Raw genomic sequence first — 20,662 nt, forward strand, 5'->3', positions numbered from 1 at the left:
GGACGAATAACCCACCTGAGCTGCAATTCCATTTAGCCAAGCCTTCCACTAGTGATTGTTTTATTTTTGCTTCCAGAAACTTTTAGTTTGTATTCTCCTTTCTGTGATGCCCTTTTTCCTGTCAGTGCTGTCTGTTAAGCCAGATGACTCATTCCCTGTGAATCACTCCGATACCTCCGAGTACACTGTGATGGCCAATCTAACTACTGCAATTAGAGTTCTCCATCCTGCAGGTAAAAATATGCCTAAACTCAGTTGGAGACATTTGAGACTCACCATGGCATGAAACAATTGCAACTTACATGTACTTTTCCCCTTACTAGTGCTTCCACAACAGGGAAGGATATGCTTTAAAACCTTATTCATGTACTATATCTAATAAGTGCAGTACCACAAACAAAAATAGGATACCAATAATATTTACATAGCACCTCTCTTTGGAGCTCTACAAATCCCTTACAGTGATGGCTAAACAAATGCCCGATTGAGGATTGTTGTTACATTATTGTAAGCTTAAATATTTTCTTAAACTTGCTTTGCACTAGGAAGACTGGCATGTCAAACACCATGCCACAGGTGTACTGTGAATTCTAAATATTAAATGCAAGGATGTATAAGAGTTGAAAATACACACCGATCTTTACATCTGACACTTTAAAAGCAGAATATATGAAGAGACATGTTTGCCATTGTAGACACAGATACTGTGTTAGAAAAACAGCATGTTTGATTAATGTAGAGCATTACAAAATTATTTCCGTTTCCTGCAAATGTTTCATGAGGGCTTTGAGAGACCTCCTGTAGCTAAAAGAAGCACATCCTTCGTTACCGTTCCTCACCCTGCTCTCAGACTAACTGTGCGTCACAACTGATCCTGTGGATAGACTAGCCACTGTGACTGCTGTTCTGCCCTTTGGGGTTTGAACTGCACTTGACCGAGATTGCTACTAAAAAATAACTTGGATAATTAAACCTTGAAATCGGGATGATCTGATAAACTTGTCTTCATGGCTAATGCCAGTCATTCCTACATCAGTACAAATGCGGGTTTGAAAGCAATACCAAAGTTCACTCTAAGAGAGTGAAGCAGAGTACTGCACTCTGGGGAATGAGTAACTTAAAGAACATAAGAACATAAGAAAGTTTACAAATGAGAGGAGGCCATTCGGCCCATCTTGCTCGTTTGGTTGTTAGTAGCTTATTGATCCCAAAATCTCATCAAGCAGCTTCTTGAAGGATCCCAGGGTGTCAGCTTCAACAACATTACTGGGGAGTTGATTCCAGACCCTCACAATTCTCTGTGTAAAAAAGTGCCTCCTATTTTCTGTTCTGAATGCCCCTTTGTCTAATCTCCATTTGTGACCCCTGGTCCTTGTTCTAGCAACTTCTAATGACAGCAATGTCCACCCAGTTTGAATGGAGTAGATGGGATATGCAAAGAGGGGGTCTGAGGTCTTGATACACTTGCGTTTTAGAAATATACTGTTTTCACTTTTTTGTTTTTTATTTAAAGTATATAACACAGAATGCTACATAAATGTTTATGGCAGTTTACAAAACAAGGCTTAATTTAAAAAAAAAAAAAAAAAAAAAAAAAAAAAAAAAAAGCTAACTGTAGGTCATGCCGATATTCAATTGTCCTTCTAATCATCTTTGTCACATTTAACTATGCTGCATTTATGTACAGAACAGTACAGTGACCCAGAGTGGGTCAGAAACAGATTTAGAAACACAACGTTTAGACTGAGAAATGTTGGATGTGATTTAAAAACACTTTTAATGCTTAGAACAATTTCACTAATTCAAATCCTTTGGTCCATGGAGTATCTTCTACATATTGTATCTAGTGTTCCATACTTTGAAACACCATGTCCTGCAGTGTTATCATCATTAACATTTTTATCTGGAGCCAGTTCTCAGACACTCATTTGAGGTTCCTCCTAGCTCAGCGGATAATGGATACCTAGTGTTTTGTTACAAGAAGTCGTATATAAAGACATGATTACAAATGTTATTTTAATTTAATTATGAAAACGGTTCATTGTCTTAATTAAACCAGATAGCCACCACCACATTTGTTAGTTTGCAATAGTAGCAGAACAAGATGTATGAATGTAAAACTATCAATTTTAATTGACTTTTGACCAAAAAAGTAACTTTAAAATCAGACTTGAATTAGTTCATAGTGGAATCAAAACTACATGGTACTTCATAAAATAAATGCAGTACCCTCAGTATCACCAGGAAGGCCAATCAATATCTGACATGACACTTGCCTATGTGGTTACTTTACTCATTGAGGTCTTATTTGGTAGAACCATAGTTTTACCCAACAGCTGTACATTATGATGACAAGAGCCCAATGCAAATGAAGACACCACTGCACAAACACATTTCAAACAGCAAAGTCCCCCTAATTATGGACAGTAACCTGAGGGTGTACCTCATCTGCTCAACCTCAACTGTGTCCATCACTTAAACTGAATCCCAGTTGTGCCTGAAATGATGCATCGTTATGCATCAAGATTTATAACTCCTGCGATTTATTTCCCTTCACATTATTATCATTATTTTCTTTTTACTTGAACAAATTACCATATACTGAAGTTTCCAGCATTATTAATGAGGGGCAGGGCACTGCGTGTGTGAATTATACAAAGCAGCTTCTTCTCCCATTTTACTTGACTTCACTACAATAAAAATTAGTAATGAAATTGCTTACTGTTTTTTTTTTTTTTTTTTTTTTACACAGTTACATATTGAGTGAGTAAGAAATTCCTGCTCAGCTTATTTTATTCCTCATCCGAGACCTTTTTCAATGCAATCCAAGTGCAATAACATAATGCAGATCTGGGTGTTTATTTCAACAGCTTTAACACTGAAAGTGCCCTTGATTAACAGCACTCTTTCTACCCTGGTGCAGGCTGAAATGCCTTCCCCTTCTTCAGCAATCCTATCCTCGGGAGTCTTTCACTTGAACTCACAGGGGAATTGTGTGATGCACTGGAACTGTTCAGCAGAAATTAGATAGCAAGAAGGTGCTTGCAGAATGTTGTAAACAATGCTAGTCACGAGGGGTCTCATTTTATTTTAAGACTTTTAATTCTAGGATCTCTCTACACAGGAAATCAAAGTATGTATACAAGATTTAGTCATCAAATCCCTTTGCATGCATGGAATTTTGTTCAAAACATTAGAGGGTGTTGGGTAAGAACTTTGGAAACCTGGTTGAACCTTTCGAACATAAGCGTTACCTCAAGTATAGCGTTTGTTCTAAAATTGTTGAATTACCACCCAATAAAGTAATTTACAGTACATTCCTCTATTAACATAACATATACTACAATGTTTCTTCGACTCAAAAATGCAGAATGCAGTAACCAAATCAAACAAATCTCATCTTTGTCTGTGGCCCAGTGATATTTTTCAAGAAGGCTTATCATCAATCATCTTCAGGGTAGATAGTTTTACTGGGGAAACAACAATATAAATAACAGGAACTGTCTTTCTTTTAATGTTCTTTTTTCTGCAAACAAATCAATTTATGTTGGTTTTAAAGCCCATCTGGTAATCTCTTTTAGGTATTATTTGGAATACTCACTGGAGCTGTGGGTTCTACTTGACATAGAACAGCTGACAAATACATCAGCGTTGGAACCATTTCAGTAATCAGTTTGATAAAATCCAATATGTAAAATCAAACACGTACAGTAATTCCTCGTTCCCATGTGAAAACAGCTGGATTAAGAGGGGACAGATTATTTGTCCTAAAGTAGTCAAACAAGGTAGGCAAGTGATGTGACACTAATGCATCCCATGTTTATATAATCAGTAGGTCTTTCAAATCACTCTCAGAATATGCACTTGGGATAAGCAAGTATTGGTTTATTTCCTTTTCAGTACTGTAGTATTTCTCAGTTAAGTACCTTTTCTGTCATACATTTTGTTTTCCTTTTCGGATATTACATGTTCAGAGAAACAGCCAATATGAGAAAGGAGCAAGAATTGTTTACTGCTAGAAGGGAGCATCATTCATACTTTTAATGTAATTAACATATACAATTAAAACAGAATAGAAAAAAGATATATCTAAGGATCATAACAAATAAGATAGATATAAATATATATATATATATATATATATATATATATATTATAGATATCATATATATATATATATATATATATATATATATATATATATATATATATATATATATATATATATATATATATATATATATACATATATATTATATATATATATATACTATATATATATATATATATATATATATATATATATATATATATATATATATATATTCTATTATATAATATCAATATAGTTATTATACTTTAATGGCATCAAATAGACCCCAGTTATTCTTGCGGTACCCAGTGTTAACTGATGGCAATGTTATCTGCTGTATAGTCAACTTCACTCTATAGTGTCATAGGCTAATGTATTGTACTTCTTTCCAGCCTGTGTGCAACAAATTACAAATTAACCAAGGTCCAGAGACATTTAAAAGGAAAGATTAGACAGAATGGATTATTTGGTGGTGCTGGGTTGTTAAGCAGTACTGATCAAAAGAAACAAACTGTTACGCAGTAGTGATCAAAAGAAACAAACTTCTTATTTCGTTGACAAAGGGAGTGAATGGTCAAAGCTGACAATGAAAGATGACAACACCCCATTACAGGAAAAAGTTAATAGTAATTGGCAAGTTCTATAGGGATCTCCTTTCACTGGTTTTTCAAATGTCTTACAGTTTTGTGGTGAATTCTAGAGAAAGGAATTAAAAGGTCACGGTCTAACTTCTGCAGGTCATCAGAAAAAGAAGATTGTCTTTAAAAGGATTTTTATTGTTGAGATGTAAAACAGTTCAAATGATAAGAAAAAACTGTTAATTGAGGATGACTAGATTTCCCTACTGGCACGTGATGAGATCTTGACAAGAATTGATTGGGGGTCAAACCCAATTAAACTTAGCACCTTCAAAAGACTGATCTGCTTTAGAAACGGCTCATCAGCCGAGACCCATGATCAGACACGGCAGGCTCAAATTTGTCCCGATCTAATTTAGTTAAGGGTGTCCCACGGGTGCGCACTGAGAAGGCAATCCAGCTGTCCCTCACCTCGTCTTAAAACTGACCTCACATCTGGCTCAGGCTGATTGCAGACCAAAGTAAACTTAACAAGAATCAAAACAAAGGAAAGTTCACTTGTCAAAAAAGTGTAAATGCAGAGAAGAAAAAAAAAAAAAAAAAAAAACTGAACATTTCGAATTTGTTTGATTTTAAAGGCATTTTGATTTTAAAATGAACCTGATGTCAATAACGTCTTTATCATAATATGTTGTGTATGGCCTTGCGATAAAAAGTGTGAATAGTAATTTAAATGACATTTACCATTGTTAAAATGGTAAATGCTGTCAATTCTGTTTGCAGATATGACAGAGCTGTAAAACTAAGATATTTAACGGAATAGACTAATATACATTTTCAGAATAGGGTTAAAAAATACAAATACGTATATCAGCAACAGTCTTTTTCATGCCACACAAAATGCTTTGGTTTCCTATACTAGGGCACTTAACCTAAATAACAGTCCCTCCCAGTCATTACCTTTCAGTTTGTATTTTAAATTCCCCCCCAAATCAGTTTCTCAGCAGAGCCACAAATTCATGCACACATCTGGGCATAATTACAGCATGGACCAGGCTTGATAGATTGACCTGCACACTGCCCCTGCAGCTAGAAAGCTTAAGAAGGGGAAAGATGTATTGAGCAATGAATAAATGTGCATTATATTGTAAAATGAAAGGTAAAAATCCCTATAAATAACCTGTCTCCTGTATGAGTGTACCCAGTTTTACTGCTCTGTGCGTGTGGTGCACACAGGGGATTCAGTGACATGCCTTGAAGTCACACTGTCTGATGGGACTGAAAACAACTGCCTTGCATTGGTGATTACAGCTGCAACAGCGAAGAATATTACACTAGCTACTACACATACCTGGCATCAAGGAATTAGCAATAGCAAACACAATACAGTAAAGATTGAGTCATCCTGATAGTACTGTACATCAAAACCCAATAAGATATTAATCAAATGAAGATCTTTAACCAGGAGCAGTGAACCTGAGAGAGGCGAATTCATGGGGAATCTCTAAAAGTGCTTACTAGTTATCCTTCCACATGCACAATTACCACTCAACACTCCACACACTAATTAGAATTCATCATCATCATCATTATCATCATCCTCTGAATTGTAACCAGAGGGCTAGAGACCCCAGTGTGTAATAAGCCCCAGATTAAACAGTGTGAGTAGAAACCACAGAACAGGTGGACACTTGCAACTGTTCAATCCCCGCTGGTTTGTAATGATTGGTAAATTTGAATTCTGAATTGCTTAATGGGGAAAGGCATTCACTAGACCACAGAATTAAGTCTTTATGGTCAACTTGTTTTTATAAGGCTGGCCTTCTGGGTAGATTTATTCAGTTTAAACCCACTACACACAACATATTATAGTAGAAAAAAGATCCTACTTTAATATCAGTTGCAAGATCCTCTGTTAAAATAATTCCGCTTTGAGGTGGTTCACTGCAGTGGAAACCCTGTTTTGCTATTTTTTTTTCCATTGAAATGTATAAAATACCACCAAAAAAGTTGCATTTCCAAAACAAAACTATTTTTTCTATACACATGTGTACAAAAATCTTTAAAATAACATAAATCTCAACTTTTAGGATGGGTTTCTTTCTTTCTCTCCTCTGTAAAGCCTGTGGGAGTTTCTTTTATATATGAATTTCGGTGTTTTCTTATAGCAATATTTTATGGAAGGAGAAGCCCCAGTTATTTATTTATTTATTTATTTATTTATTTATTTTTTTAACACAGAATGCTGATTGCAAAGCCCAGTGTTTAAAAGGATTTGTTTTTGGGGTTAGATTGAAAGTGTGCTATTTACATTGCTTGATATACAGATGAAACCATTTGCTATGCAAGTCATAAATTGTAATGCATCAGAAGGATAACTGATACTTTAAAATACAATCATTTTGAATGATCACTTATTCTTTTATTACATCCCTTTCAACAATGGATTTGTGAGGATGGTAAATCTATTTCTCCGTGCTTTCTCTTAAGTACAGTCAGCTCAGTTATATGTGAGCTCTCATTTGCTTCTTCACAGTCTGTCTTTACTGTAAGTTGTGATGTCCCTATGCAATCTTCACATAAAAGCACTACAAGAAACATATACTATTGCTTTCAAATATGTATATATTTGTTAGTACAGCAATGATGTTTAATGTGTTGCCTCAAACACACACTGCTTGTTTAAAGTGATTCACTTTACAATACTGTCATGCCGTGTGTTGAAAGTGTGCGCCTTCTTGTGTTTCCAGCAATTCGCTTTACAATACCGAGTCATACTGTGTGTGTTGAGAGTGTGTGCCTTCTTGCAGCAGCTCTGCACAAGCTCATTTCTCCAGTGCACTGCAGTAATGCAACATTAAGTGGCTATTTTCGAACTCACAGATCTGGAAAATAGAGTTTAATCAATGACTACAAGGACCTATTACACCTTCAGGCACCAAATGTCACTCGCCTATCTGGGGATCTTCTATTTATCGTTGTCTGAACTGGCCAGTTGGCAGATGTGCCTTATGGGGTTCCAGCTAGTGCTGGACAATTTATTATAATACTGAAAGGCTTAATGGTAAATCATTAAAACCAGATTGTGGGTTTGTTCTATAAATACTCAATTACCTGTGTAATAAGAAATAGTTAACTACACCTCAATTAAAAAAAAAAAAAGAAAGAAAATCTCCACAGATTTCTAAGAAATCCAAGAAAGAGCACACTGCATGTAGGAGTTTCTCCTTTCTAATTTCTACTTGTTTCCAGTTTACTGTGTCTATGTACAAGGAATTGCTAGATTACAAAAGTAGCTGTTATTTACTTCACGCTAATATTGCGGTAGTCTTTCGCCAAGACAAAAGCACTTGTGTAATTTCCCTGAATTAAATTTCCTAGAGCGCGCTTTTGCTAATGCAGTGGTGTGTTAGATGGGGAGGAGAGGTCTACAGTGCAATTTGAAAGTTTGATTAATTAGCACCATGTGCATAAATCGTTGCTATGTTTTTTGATTGAACCTACTACCCCCTTAGTGGAAGACCTTGATCATCTGCATTGAGGATGAAGCTTGAACCTCAGCTTGTGTAATGGCGCAGATATAAATTAAAGTGGGCTTCAAAAAAACAAATCCACAGAACAGACTAAGCACACCATGTGATAGATACAGCTCTCCGATAGTGGAAAATTACTGAAACACTGTCAACCCTTTGGGTTCATACATATTCTTCCATTGTTCATCATTACTGATCAGCCAGCCAGAAGAAAATACATATTCATCTGCAAAGCTTGTGTATTTATTAATTAATCATCAGCTCAATAAGAGTTATATATTTAGATTCAATACAAAACCACTGAAGTGTGCATGGAATTATTAAGAGAGACATGAATGAGTATGGAAATAATAGTTTCCACAAACCATTTATATTAGCATACTATACTGTACACCCACACCCACACCCCCACCCACACATGCCCACACAAACCACACCCACGCGCACACGCCCACACACACCCACACCCATGCACCCACACCCCCGCACACACACACACACACACACCCATGCACACTAGCTTTATAAAGGGCTGTCACACGTTATCAGTGTTGTAGTCTTACTTATTATTTACTTAGATTTTTACATGAAAACAGAAGGTAGTGATACATTTGGAGCATGTCATTCACAAGTACTGTGTATCCTGTGTGTAAACCACATACATCATGAAGGTTCCTAGTAGGGTAACAGGGAAACAGCTTAGAGAAAAAATTTCTCAAGCTTCTTCCATTAAATCCAGGGGCTACAGCTCAGTTCTGAATGGCCATACTTTAGATTTAAGCTACAAAACTTATTTACCTCCAATTGTAAAGACAGCTCTTATCAAGCAACTGAAGCTCTTTGGAAAGTGGTTCAAGATGAATCTTGTCACTTACGTTTGGAGTGTTTGTCACACAGCGCGGAGGCTCTCATGTCACAGAGCCGGAGTGTCCCTTTACTGCTGCTGTAAACAAAGAGGTTACAGTGGTAGGGGTGGAACTCAGCAGCTGTGATGACTTCCGTCAGCTCCTCCATGTTGGCAGGCTTGATGTCCACAATATCTGAAACGGTGCTAAGGAAATACATGGACAAGCAACAGCAGCGGAAACTTGACTCTCGTAATGTAGCTGTGGAGGGGTTGGTTAATCTCTTTTTAAAACTTGTTAGGGTTAGACACAAATATTATTTTTGCAATGCAGGTCACTGTAAAAATCATATTGACAAAGCAAAAAACTGACTGCAACCAGGAGGCAAACCAAATTAACTGCAAGGTCAAAATATACAGACTTAACACATGAGTATTTGAATTTTAAAAAATTGTGGATTTGCACACCATTGGTCAGCGAAAAGTATTGCCTTGCATCTATGCAATGGTAGCTTTGGTGTATAATATATACAGTGCCTATAGTAAGTATTCACCCCCTTGGATGTTTTCACAGAGAAAAAAATCCCATTTAAATGCATCAAGATCTCAGGTTGTAACACAACAGACTGTGAAAACATCCAAATGGGGTGAATACTTACTATAGGCACTGTATATATTATACACACACTGTATATCAAATCACAAACTCAAATCAACAATCAGTCCACCAATTTTATTTGTAATAAAATGTTATTCAAAATAACCTTTTTTTTTTTTTTTTTTAACTTAAGTCAAAGTCAAAAGTAAGCGAAAAATCCTGGAAAATAATCTCGGAGATGTCTACTGATGCTGTATAAGTAGTGCAGAGAGGAACACTGTCTGAAACACTTCACTTCATCATGCTAAAGGAACACTTTGTCACAAACTTTTCCCATTGTAAATGCTCTGGCTGAAGGAACAGGAACTTTGCTTAAAAGAACGCCTTCTTGGCACCAATAGTGATTAATTCGCAATGGATACAATCTACTAAGAAAATCTACTAAGAATTCAACTGTATACATGGATTGAAGTTTTCGGAAAACTTAGGATATTTTCACATGCAAAGTACTGTAGCAGCCTAAGTACAATTTGAAGACTGGACATTTCTGCGACAGATAGGAGACCAATTCAATAACTCAAGTGCTTTATCGAAGTTTCAGGTCTTCAATTCAAAGATTACTGTCCTATACCTCTATTCAGATTCCCCATAATGTGCAATCAGTCTTTCCTACAGCTCGTCCTGTTCTATATTACCAGTTTCTTTTGTAGACATTATTTTAAATTCTCACGTCATTTTAAAGCTGGAAAACATTTGCTGCTTCACTATGGGCTGTTAACAAATACATACAGACTTTAACAAATGTATTACTTTATCCCTAACTAGACAAATGGATGCATGCAGACTGACTACAGATTAGTATTATTATTTTCTCTGTTTTCTAAAACCACGTGCAGGAGAAAAGGGTCAAAGTGTGCACACGCGCAGTATGCTACTTCAGTAAGTTTTCCGAAAAGTGTGTTTACATGATATACATTTTGTTAGTTTTCGGAATTTTATCGGAAACTTCTAAGTGCTATTTTCCACCTCATCACTACAAAATGGCATGTAAACAAATACTGAAATGCACCGCTGTTTCTCTTGCTATAAAAAGTTAGAAATTGTCTGAAACAAAAACAGCCTTTTAAATGCGCAAAAAACAGTTAATTATTTAACCAAAGGTCCATCCTGGGCTTACTCTGCACGTGGAGCTAACTTATTTTCAAAATGATACATACAGTCAACCTCTGTTAACTCGATTGGAGGATAACTCAACACCTTTGCTTAATTCGACAGACAGTCTTGGTCCAAGATTTTCTCCATGTAAAATATATGCATCCTGACTCTTAATTTTTTTTAATTCAACACCACACTTTATGCGTAACTCGACACTTATTACCAGTACCAAAGGAATAAAAACTGTTAAAAAGACTTATCTCGTCATTTCATGTGACTAAACTCTATTTGACACTCTTCTTTCACGTGACTGACCTCTGGTTGGAAACTGACTGTTCATTCATTCATTTACAACTACCAAGTGCAGCTGGTTACAGTATCACTTCACAGTGAGTGAGAAGCAAAAAATGAGTTCTCATTCAATTGACTTTAAAGCGCAGGTTAGTCAGGATAACAAGTTTGTCAGCAGAACATTCAAGGCGTGTGTTTTTGCATGCAGAACTGCTTGATTTCTGTGTGAAACTGTAGGTTGTTTATTATGGTTATTGTTCACCAAATCAATTCTGTATAATATACATTTGTTAACTTTTGCTGTTCAAGACATCAAATTAGACAGTACAAGCCATTAACTAAAAGTATAGTCAACAGTTTGTTGCAGTTTGTGGCTGTAGTTATTTTATTGATTCTTATTTCAAATCAAACTATACAAGTTGTATCGAGTTTGTACAGTACTGTATACTGTAATTGATTCATTCACTGCAGTTTTCATAAGGACATTTAACGAAAAATAAACTAATACTGTAAATGTGCAAATTCTGTTACTTATATGCTTGTTAATGTCATGGCTCATGTGCACCCGTGGTTAACTCGACACCTTGGATAAGTCAGCGTGAAAGGTTGACTGTATGTAATTTTGAAACCATGTTGGATTCTTCATACTCTAGTACAGGGGTCTCCAACCCCGGTCCTGGAGAGCTACAGGTTCTGCTGATTTTCGTTTCAACTGAGTTCTCAGTTACTAAATTGCACTAATTATTGGCTTAATTAGTCAAGATTAACAGGTGTCCCAGATCTTTAGCCACTGATGATGTAAAGACAACTATAAAACCTGCAGGACTGGGGCTCTACTGGACCAGGGTTGGAGACCTCTGCTCCAGTAAAACACTAATCTTCCCAAACATAACTGATCGATCAGAACTCTATTTGCCTTCTAGGTTTGATTCAGTTGTCTGGTTAGTAATAAGAAGTGCTGTTATTCCATTCCAAGAAAAGACTCATTTAACCTAGTTATGATTTTAACACGGCTGGACTTAGAGGTTATGATTAAAAATACACCCCGATAAACAGCTAGCAATGGTTAAAGCAATCAAATGCCTAATGCTGCATGACAACCTGCTGTAATGTAGCCTGAAGGACACATCTTAATCAACTTAGCATTCTGCTGAAACAAAAACTGTTCCACCAAAGCATTACACACACAAAAAAAAAAAAACATTTCTCCGTCCAGGTGAGCAACCACCAAGCCTCGCCAAGGACAACTGGAAGCTACCTGAGACTGGAAAATGCTGGCAGATGTTGGTCAACGGCTTATTTTTCCACCTGAGATTGCCACCACTAACCTTCGACCAGACATAGTCTTGTGACGTGGATCAGTACACCTTGTTCATCTGGTAGTTAACAGTGCCATGTGAGGACGCTGTGGATGAGGCGTATGAAAGGAAGAAACTTCGATATGCTCAACTAGCTGCTGAAGCTGAACAGCGAGGATAGAGAGTTCAGGTTTACCCAGTGGAGGTGGGTTGTCAAGGATTTGTGGCACAATCTACAACCCGGTTTCTCAGAGATCTCAGGTTCAGTGGTCAAGAGTTGCATCGCATAGCGAAGAACTTATCTGAAGCAGCAGAAAGGAGAAGCAACTGCCTGTGGTTGAGATGGAAAGATTCTGGCTGGGGATCTCAAGCACAACAGAAAGAAAGCAACACTGATGTACGGGTAAGTAAGCTGGGCTGAGTTGAGTGGGGGCGGAGGGGGGTGATGCTGGGATGCCAGAATCACTGTCGAGCCCTCTTGAAGTGTCGTGGGCTAGTCAACAAAACAGAGAAGATGCAAGGTGCCCATTTGAAGACCCCAGGGAGATGTACCCTGCTTAACTCAATCCAGACGGTTGTCATGCTGATGCGCTGGGGAGACCGCACTGTAGTTGATCCCCCGAGGCAGCATTGCAGCCGTTGTGTGTGCTGATGCACTGAGGAGGCAAAATAAGCTGATCCCTGGAGCCAACATTACACTTCATCCATCAACACCAGGTAGAAGGATATCTACATCATCATATGGAAAGAAACGCAAATGGATGGAGATACAGATGGGTCACATTAGTGTACAGTAAAGCTACGTCTTAGCTGGTGCTTATCTTGGCAAGAACTGAGTTCAGATCAGCTTGAAGTTTAACATCAACTCCCATGTAATGGAAATAACAATAATCCCTGATAAACAGCTAGCAATGGTTAAAAAAATCAAATGCCTAATGCTGCATGACAGCCTGCTACAATGCAGCCTGAAGAACACAGTCTTAACCAGTCTGCCACTGAACCAACTTAGCATTCTGCTAAAACAAAAACTGATTCCGACAAAGGCTAGATTGAGAGCACAAGACACAGCCTGTCTCAGCTGCAGCTAGCAATAAGCTATTTCTCACGGTATGTGTACCCAGAATGACAACTCCACCATTTAGACTGAATACAGAGTTGGAGACGGATATTTAGAGTTACTTTATCCAACACAAGACCTCAACCTCACCACACAGTTGCCTGGTTTTCAATCCAAAAGAAAGAAGAAAAAAAAAAAAAACTTTGCCATTATTGAATATGTTTACTTTTTAATAAATATACCAATATTCGGTAGACGTAGCTTTATGGACAATGGTAACTGCTGAATGCAGAACAAAGATGTTTAAGAAAAACTCTTGAGAAACAAAGTGATATGTGTTTTCTACATAGGAAAAACATTACTTGAGCGAAATACATTAACAATGAAGGGAAGTTTGGAGACATCTCTGATGAGCCATGAGAAATCCTTAGCAAATCTAATTTGTTTTCTGGCTGCTGTGTTTGAAAATAGCACATAATGTGGGTGTCGTCAGTTGATCGCGTCTACACTCAAGAGGGGTGGAGAATGACTCAAAATGCAAATACATTCCAAAACTTTTAAAATGACCAAAACTACCAAACCAATGTAAAAACCCACAAAAAAAAATAATTTGTATTACATTAGGCCAGTTACCAAACTCGACTAATAGATGCAATGCATCTGCATATTAAATATAAGCCAGTGAATTAAAAAAAAAAGTATCACCTTTTTAAAAGGTAACAGCTTTAAGTTGTGATCTACAACAAGCCCTACAGATACACAGAGGCTCACCAAGCTGCAGCTCTAGATACAATGGATTTACTGTAAATTTGAGATGCACTATGCATAACCTCCCATTTTTGGCAACGGCAATTTAAAGCACTATTATTTTCATCCTAATGTAACAGGCTGTGTTGTGTGATACACTGCCGTAGTGGATTTCATTTCATGTTGGCGAGATGAAATGAGGTGAAAAGCTTAAAAATGTCAAATGTAGACAAGCCCGGCTCTTTTGCACTGTGGTTAAGACACTCACTTCTGATGTACAGAAATACATTTTTATTTTATTTGTATGACTTCACTTGAGCATACCATACAAGCAACCTTCCTGATTAATGTCAGTATAATACACAGTCGTTTACGGGATCAAGTGCTCTTCAGACAATGGACGCTAACAAAGTTACCACATTCTTTACACTATTTAATCCAAAAGCACAGTCATTGTTTGAGGAAGCAAATGGGAAGCATTTTATAAATAAAAAAACCACACATTTCTATAAAATTAATCAGATTCATGTTTAGAGCAATGTTCTCTGTAGAGTTAAAATAAAACATGCATCAGATTCTTCTTACATTTTGTTTTACTAAGTCCCAGAAAGGTTGATTCACTCGTTAGGGCTTCAATTAGTCAGATGAAGTCAATTCCAGTGTTGAACTGTTACTCTGAAGTAACTTCATATCTTCTAATCTCTCAGACTGTGATGGTTGTTCTGCCTGGTTTCAACAACCATGGGCTCCTCTAAGCAGATGTCTGAGGACTTGAAAATGAAGATAATTGACTTTCACAAAACAGGAGAAGGCTACAAAAAACTCTCAACGCTTCTAGCTAGCAATTTCAACTGTCAGAAACATCTGTCAAGAAATTGAAGTTAAATGGAATGGTTTAAGTCAAGGCAAGATCTGGAAGACCAAGAAAAATATCACTTAGACTTGCCTGAAAACTGGTCAGATCTGCACAACAGAAACCACAGGTCAAAGGACCTTCAGAACAGTTTAGCTGACACTGGAGTAGTTGTTCACAGGTCCACAGTACAGCGTACCTTACACAACAAGGATCTGCATCTGCATCAGAGTTGTCAGAAGGAAGCCTTTTCTATGACCTCATCACAAAAGTCAGCGTCTAAAGTATGCAAAAGAAAACCCTGACGAGCCTGAAGCTTTTTGGAACAATGTAAAACAATGAAACAAAAATTGAACTGTTTGGCCACAACCAAAGAAGGTACGTTTGGAGAAAAAAGTGTGAAGCATTTCAAGAAAAGAACACCTTGCAAATTGTTAAGCACGGGGGTGGCTCTATTATGCTTTGGGGTTGTGTGGCAGCCAGTGGAACCGGAAATATTGTGCAGGTGGAAGGAAGAATGGATTCAAGTAAATATCAACAAATCCTAGAAGCTAATGTCCTAAAGTCAGTCAGGACACCAAAGCTGAAAACAGGTTGGATATTTCAGCAAGACTATGATCCAAAATATACCTCAAAATCCCATGAAATATTTACAAAAAGAAGGAGAAAGGTTTTGGAATGGCCGTCACAGTCTCCAGACTTGAATATTCTGTGGGGAGATCTCAAACATGCAGTGCATGCAAGGAGAAGTAAGAATCTTTCTAAGCTGGAAGGTTTCTGCAAGGACAAGTGGGAAAAAATTCCAAAGGCAAGAATAGAAAGACTCTTAGCTGACTACAGGAAACGTTTGGAAGCAGTTATATCTGCCAAAGGAGGTGTTACCAAGTACTAAGTTACAGGGTGCCTAAACCTTTGCATGTGCCATGTTCACTTTTGTTTATTATCTTGAATCTGTAATAAATGCAAATAAATAGTAATCTTGTATTAAAATTTGCAGAAAGGTGTCATGTTTAACTTTGTACCATGTAGAGGTCAGGTCAACTTCTGTTCACTGAATGATTCATTGTAACAATTTTTTTCCAGGGGTGCCCAAACTTTTACATACAACTGTGTGTGTGTGTATATATCTATATATATATATATATATATATATATCTATATATATATATATATATATATATATATATATATATATATATATATATATATATATATATATATATATATATATATATATATATATATATATATATATATATATATATATATATATATATATATATATATATATATATATATATATATATATATTATATATATATATATATATATATATACATGCTTTGGTGCATAATACCACATGTACAAATAAAGAATTGGTATTGTTGGTACCTTTCCAATAGGATCCGCCAAAATATGTAAAGAAAATAGAAAAGGTTAAAAACACTGCTTCTCACATAGGTTTTAGCTACAGACTACAGCTACAGCTACGAAAATACATTTTCATCTCAAAAATCACTTGCAATTGTGAGGCAAATACTGCATATTTAAAAAAAAACCTTAGGCTTCACTTCGGGGAGGTTAACTACCCTGCTGAGGTCATTACTTGATAATAATTCCTGGGTCTACGGATGCTAATCACATAGAAACAGAGGGGAGTGAGACTGAGGAGACAGCAATCCACAGTTAACGAATGCAATTAAAAAGAGATCATCCCGAACTGGTGTAACTACATGAGGTTTGATTGTAGTCATATCTTTTTTTGCATATGGATGCTTTCCTGTAAACACAATTATGCCACTGATCTTGGACAAAGTAAAGTAGCTGTAATGATATTAAAGCAATGGGTTATAATGGGTCAGTGATTAACTGAGCTTGAGGGTCATGCAGAGGGAGCTTAAATGTACTTGCTGGTCAATAACTTTCTGTTGAGGACATTATGAGTGTATAGATTTGCTATCATAAACCATAAAGGTTTGGCAAAAATTAGGGATAAATGGACACCTTGTCTTTTACAGATGACTATGCATGCCTTTTTGAGAACTGCTTTTGACCCAGGCACACTATTTCCCCGAAAAAGATGAGAGCAATCATTGAAGGCAGTCATGTGGCACTCTGGATCATTTCCCACAAGTATAAGCTTCATTGAACCAAAATGCTATTAAACAGATGCACAGCCCCTGATGTCCATGGCAGCGGATCACAATGTGACCTGCTTTACCACCATGCATGAAACAAAGGTCAGACAGGAGCTCTTTACACACATGTTTATACAACACATGATTTAGCTGATCAATACAATTGATCAAATTAGGTGGAAATTAATAACAAATAATAAGAACAATGTTCTTTACAGTTACTTTCCTAAATTCTATTGGAGATGCCTGGCAATACCTGTAGATATTAAACAGGGTGAAATATTACAATATTTATTACTTTATTAAAATATTACTCTAACGAGGCAGACCCCAAGTAAAAGAGAAAGAGTTACAAAGCAGCCCCAAGGCTATCTTCTGAGTTTCTGTATCACTGCTCACACAACTAAATCTCTTTATACAAGTACAATTTTGTGTAAATGTTCTCACTTTAACCATTTTCAAAAGACATAAATCAGCTTTCCTTTTGTATTTCAAATGTACTGAATGTTATTGTACCGTGTGGTAATACTGAAGTAATCTTTCCAACAAAAGGTAAGGTAAGACTTACGTAATGATTCCATTAGTTATAACCACTTTCAACCAGGAATTTCTAGGAAAGGGTGATCATCCGCCCAGGATTATACACAGTAACCAGTGGCCGAGAAAGGCTTGACCCCAGGATCCATCTGATCCCAAAATACAAGGAGCACTAACAGCTCCCATACAAATATACAAAAAATAACTGTATTTAGGCTTTTGCCAGTAACATATGGACAGAGTGCTTCACTTAAAGTAAGCTTCCTCAGCTTGTCTAAAGAGAGACTATTGCAGTAATCAGCCAGGGGCTTGTTCTTCTGTAGCCTGCCTCCCTGATTTCCACTGGGATTTGGGCTGCTCGGTAACACTTCCAATCTCTTTATGCTGCATTAACATATTCAAATGCCTCCAAAACCCCAAATCTGAAAACAAAAGGCGCACTGTGTTTCATTCTGTATTTATCATTTTGTACCAATTCCCTCTAACAAGATAGATAATGATTTGGAGACGGGTGCATCTCTGATGTTATGATGTATGCATATGTCATAAGATGGTATGGGTACATGTGAAAAATGCAGCACTGGTATTTCCATATCAGGGTTCTTCTATATAATTTACAGCCTTCCATTTGTCCAATCAGAACTACAGTACTAGTACTTGGGGCATCACTGTCTACAACACTGCATTAAGAATGTATTTGCTAAAAACAAAAAAAAAACAAAAAAAAAAAAAAACACACATTTAGTCTTACCTGCACTATTTTAAATTTTATAAAAGCCACAAAGTATTTTCTTCTACAATGTGGACAAAGATACCATGGTACCATTTCAACAGGCAGAACTGTTAATCATAGTGCCTTGGCTACATTTTAATGCTGTTCAATATTGTATCTGATCCCCCAACCCCAACTCTTTCTGGTGGCTTATTGAGGAAATAAAAAAAAAGTAGCAGAATTTGTCTCGCTAATATTACAGGATGATTTTGTTGGTAGAACCTTCCTATGACCTTGAATAATGGCTGGCATTGTCTTGCCATGGAGACAACAAGTGCTCATACATTCTGTGCCCATGATGCCATAGACAAACCAGACTGATTACTTACAGAACTACCAAATGATATGTGGAAATACAACTATTACAATAAATCTCCTAATTCATCGCTAACCTCCAACCAGTCGCATTGCTCCTAAATGATTTCCACGATTAATCTTTAAAAGCAGTCTCATTCATTATATTCCATGTACAAGTAAATCAGAGCTATATATAAACCCCTTCAGACACACAATACGATGACCTTTTAAGCAGTTTCATCATCTCAGGGTACACGTTATTTCAAAATATAAATTAATCCCCTGTGGGATTCCTGTGAATGATGGGCCCTATTTACAAAAGGGTGTTCAAGACTCGACTGAAGACTCAGTGGCATCACTGTTACCATGACAACACCAAGTCTTTTCTGTGCAAAGTGTGTTTAATATACAGGTTACTGTAAAAGCACAAGTAACCTGTATATTAAACACACTATACTGAGCAGCAATGGGTACATCCCTGGTGTAACAGGAAACCTTACATAATGTGCAAACCTATTGTATACTACCTTATCTTGTTTTAATGAGCAAGTACTTTCAGTACCACATTTTTCTTCTTAAAAACTAATTTCTTATCAAGCACACTGATTCTGCCACAAAAAACTTTAAAAAAAGGAGCAATAACCAAGGCTTTAAAAACAAACAATCTTATTACATCGTACGAGTACCACCACCACAGCCCTTACTGCCGTCTTGAAGATATTTTGGTGTTCTAGGTTTTTGTTTCATTTTGTTTTTAAACCTTAATTTGGGATGCAGATTTTTTCCAATGAAACAGTGCACACTTAGAGCCCTACAGTGTCCATTTTAAGACATTCTCAGTCGTCACCCCTCCTCGAGTCAGCCCTCACCCCTCCTCGAGTCAGCCCTCACCCCTCCTCGAGTCAGCCCTCACACCTCCTCAAGTCAGCCCTCACCCCTCATCGAGTCAGCCCTCACCCCCCCTCGAGTCAGCCCTCACCCCCCCTCGAGTCAGCCCTCACACCTCCTCGAATCAGCCCTCACCCCTCCTCGAGTGAGTCGTCTGGCATCAGTCCTCCTAAGTTTTCTTTATTTTTTTTCTTTGGAAGAAAAAAGTGAGGGCTGGACGGAGTCGTCAGTAATCACCCAAACAAACAAGAGCAAAAAAACCTTCGGTACTTCCATCGGATGAAACATTGATCGGTGAATGCTTTTTTACCTTCAGCATTTAATATGTATATTGTAAGCATTTTAAAAAAACTTTAAAAGTTAAGATGTGCAATTTCATTATTTGAATTTGTTTGGATTTAAATTGTAAGGCAAATCTTCTCAGATATAACTTTTTTTTTGTTTGTTTGTTTTTTGTGTAACGGAAAACAATTATCATTTTCTGAAGAAAAGCATTAGAGAGTAGACATTTATTTGTAAAGATAAAGCAAGTTTCTAACCATGTACCCCATAGTACATGTGTAATTCAGATTGTTTTCTGTTACATTTTGATGTGTAAAACCTGTTTTTTTTTTTTTTAAGAATTCATAACATAAAAAGACAATATGAAGACATGATTTTATTATTATAGAAAAAAATGCAAACTTAAGTTTTATTCTGAATTCCGCCATTCCGGGTTTACCCAGTCCCTACACAAACACACACTTTATCAAATCAAAAAATGACAGGGTTATCAATCAATCAATTTATTTTTATATAGCGTTTTTCATGTAAGACATTTCAAAGTGCTTCAGATAACAAAATTAAATAAAAAATACACCGAAACTGTTTAAAAAAACAAACAGGTCATGTCTGATGCCGTATGCCGAGATGATTTGCCGTACAATTTAAATCCAAACAAATTCAAATAATAAAATTGCACATCATAACTTTTAAAGTATTTT

General features: G+C 36.7%; 1 protein-coding gene across 3 annotated transcripts in view; it reads right to left on the reverse strand.

Moving 5' to 3' along the window:
• LOC121324762 (serine/threonine-protein phosphatase 2A 55 kDa regulatory subunit B gamma isoform) overlaps window positions 1-20,662 on the reverse strand; it is a 111,687-nt gene that overhangs the window by 19,646 nt on the left and 71,379 nt on the right. For all 3 annotated transcript variants that reach the window (XM_041266923.1, XM_041266940.1, XM_041266931.1), the window contains one exon: window positions 9,080-9,244. In XM_041266923.1, coding sequence (XP_041122857.1) covers window positions 9,080-9,244 — 165 coding nt within the window. The remainder of the gene's footprint in view (window positions 1-9,079; window positions 9,245-20,662) is intronic.

The sequence above is a fragment of the Polyodon spathula genome, chromosome 1 (genome assembly GCF_017654505.1).
Source record: "Polyodon spathula isolate WHYD16114869_AA chromosome 1, ASM1765450v1, whole genome shotgun sequence".
NCBI classification, from domain to species: Eukaryota; Metazoa; Chordata; class Actinopteri; order Acipenseriformes; family Polyodontidae; genus Polyodon; species Polyodon spathula.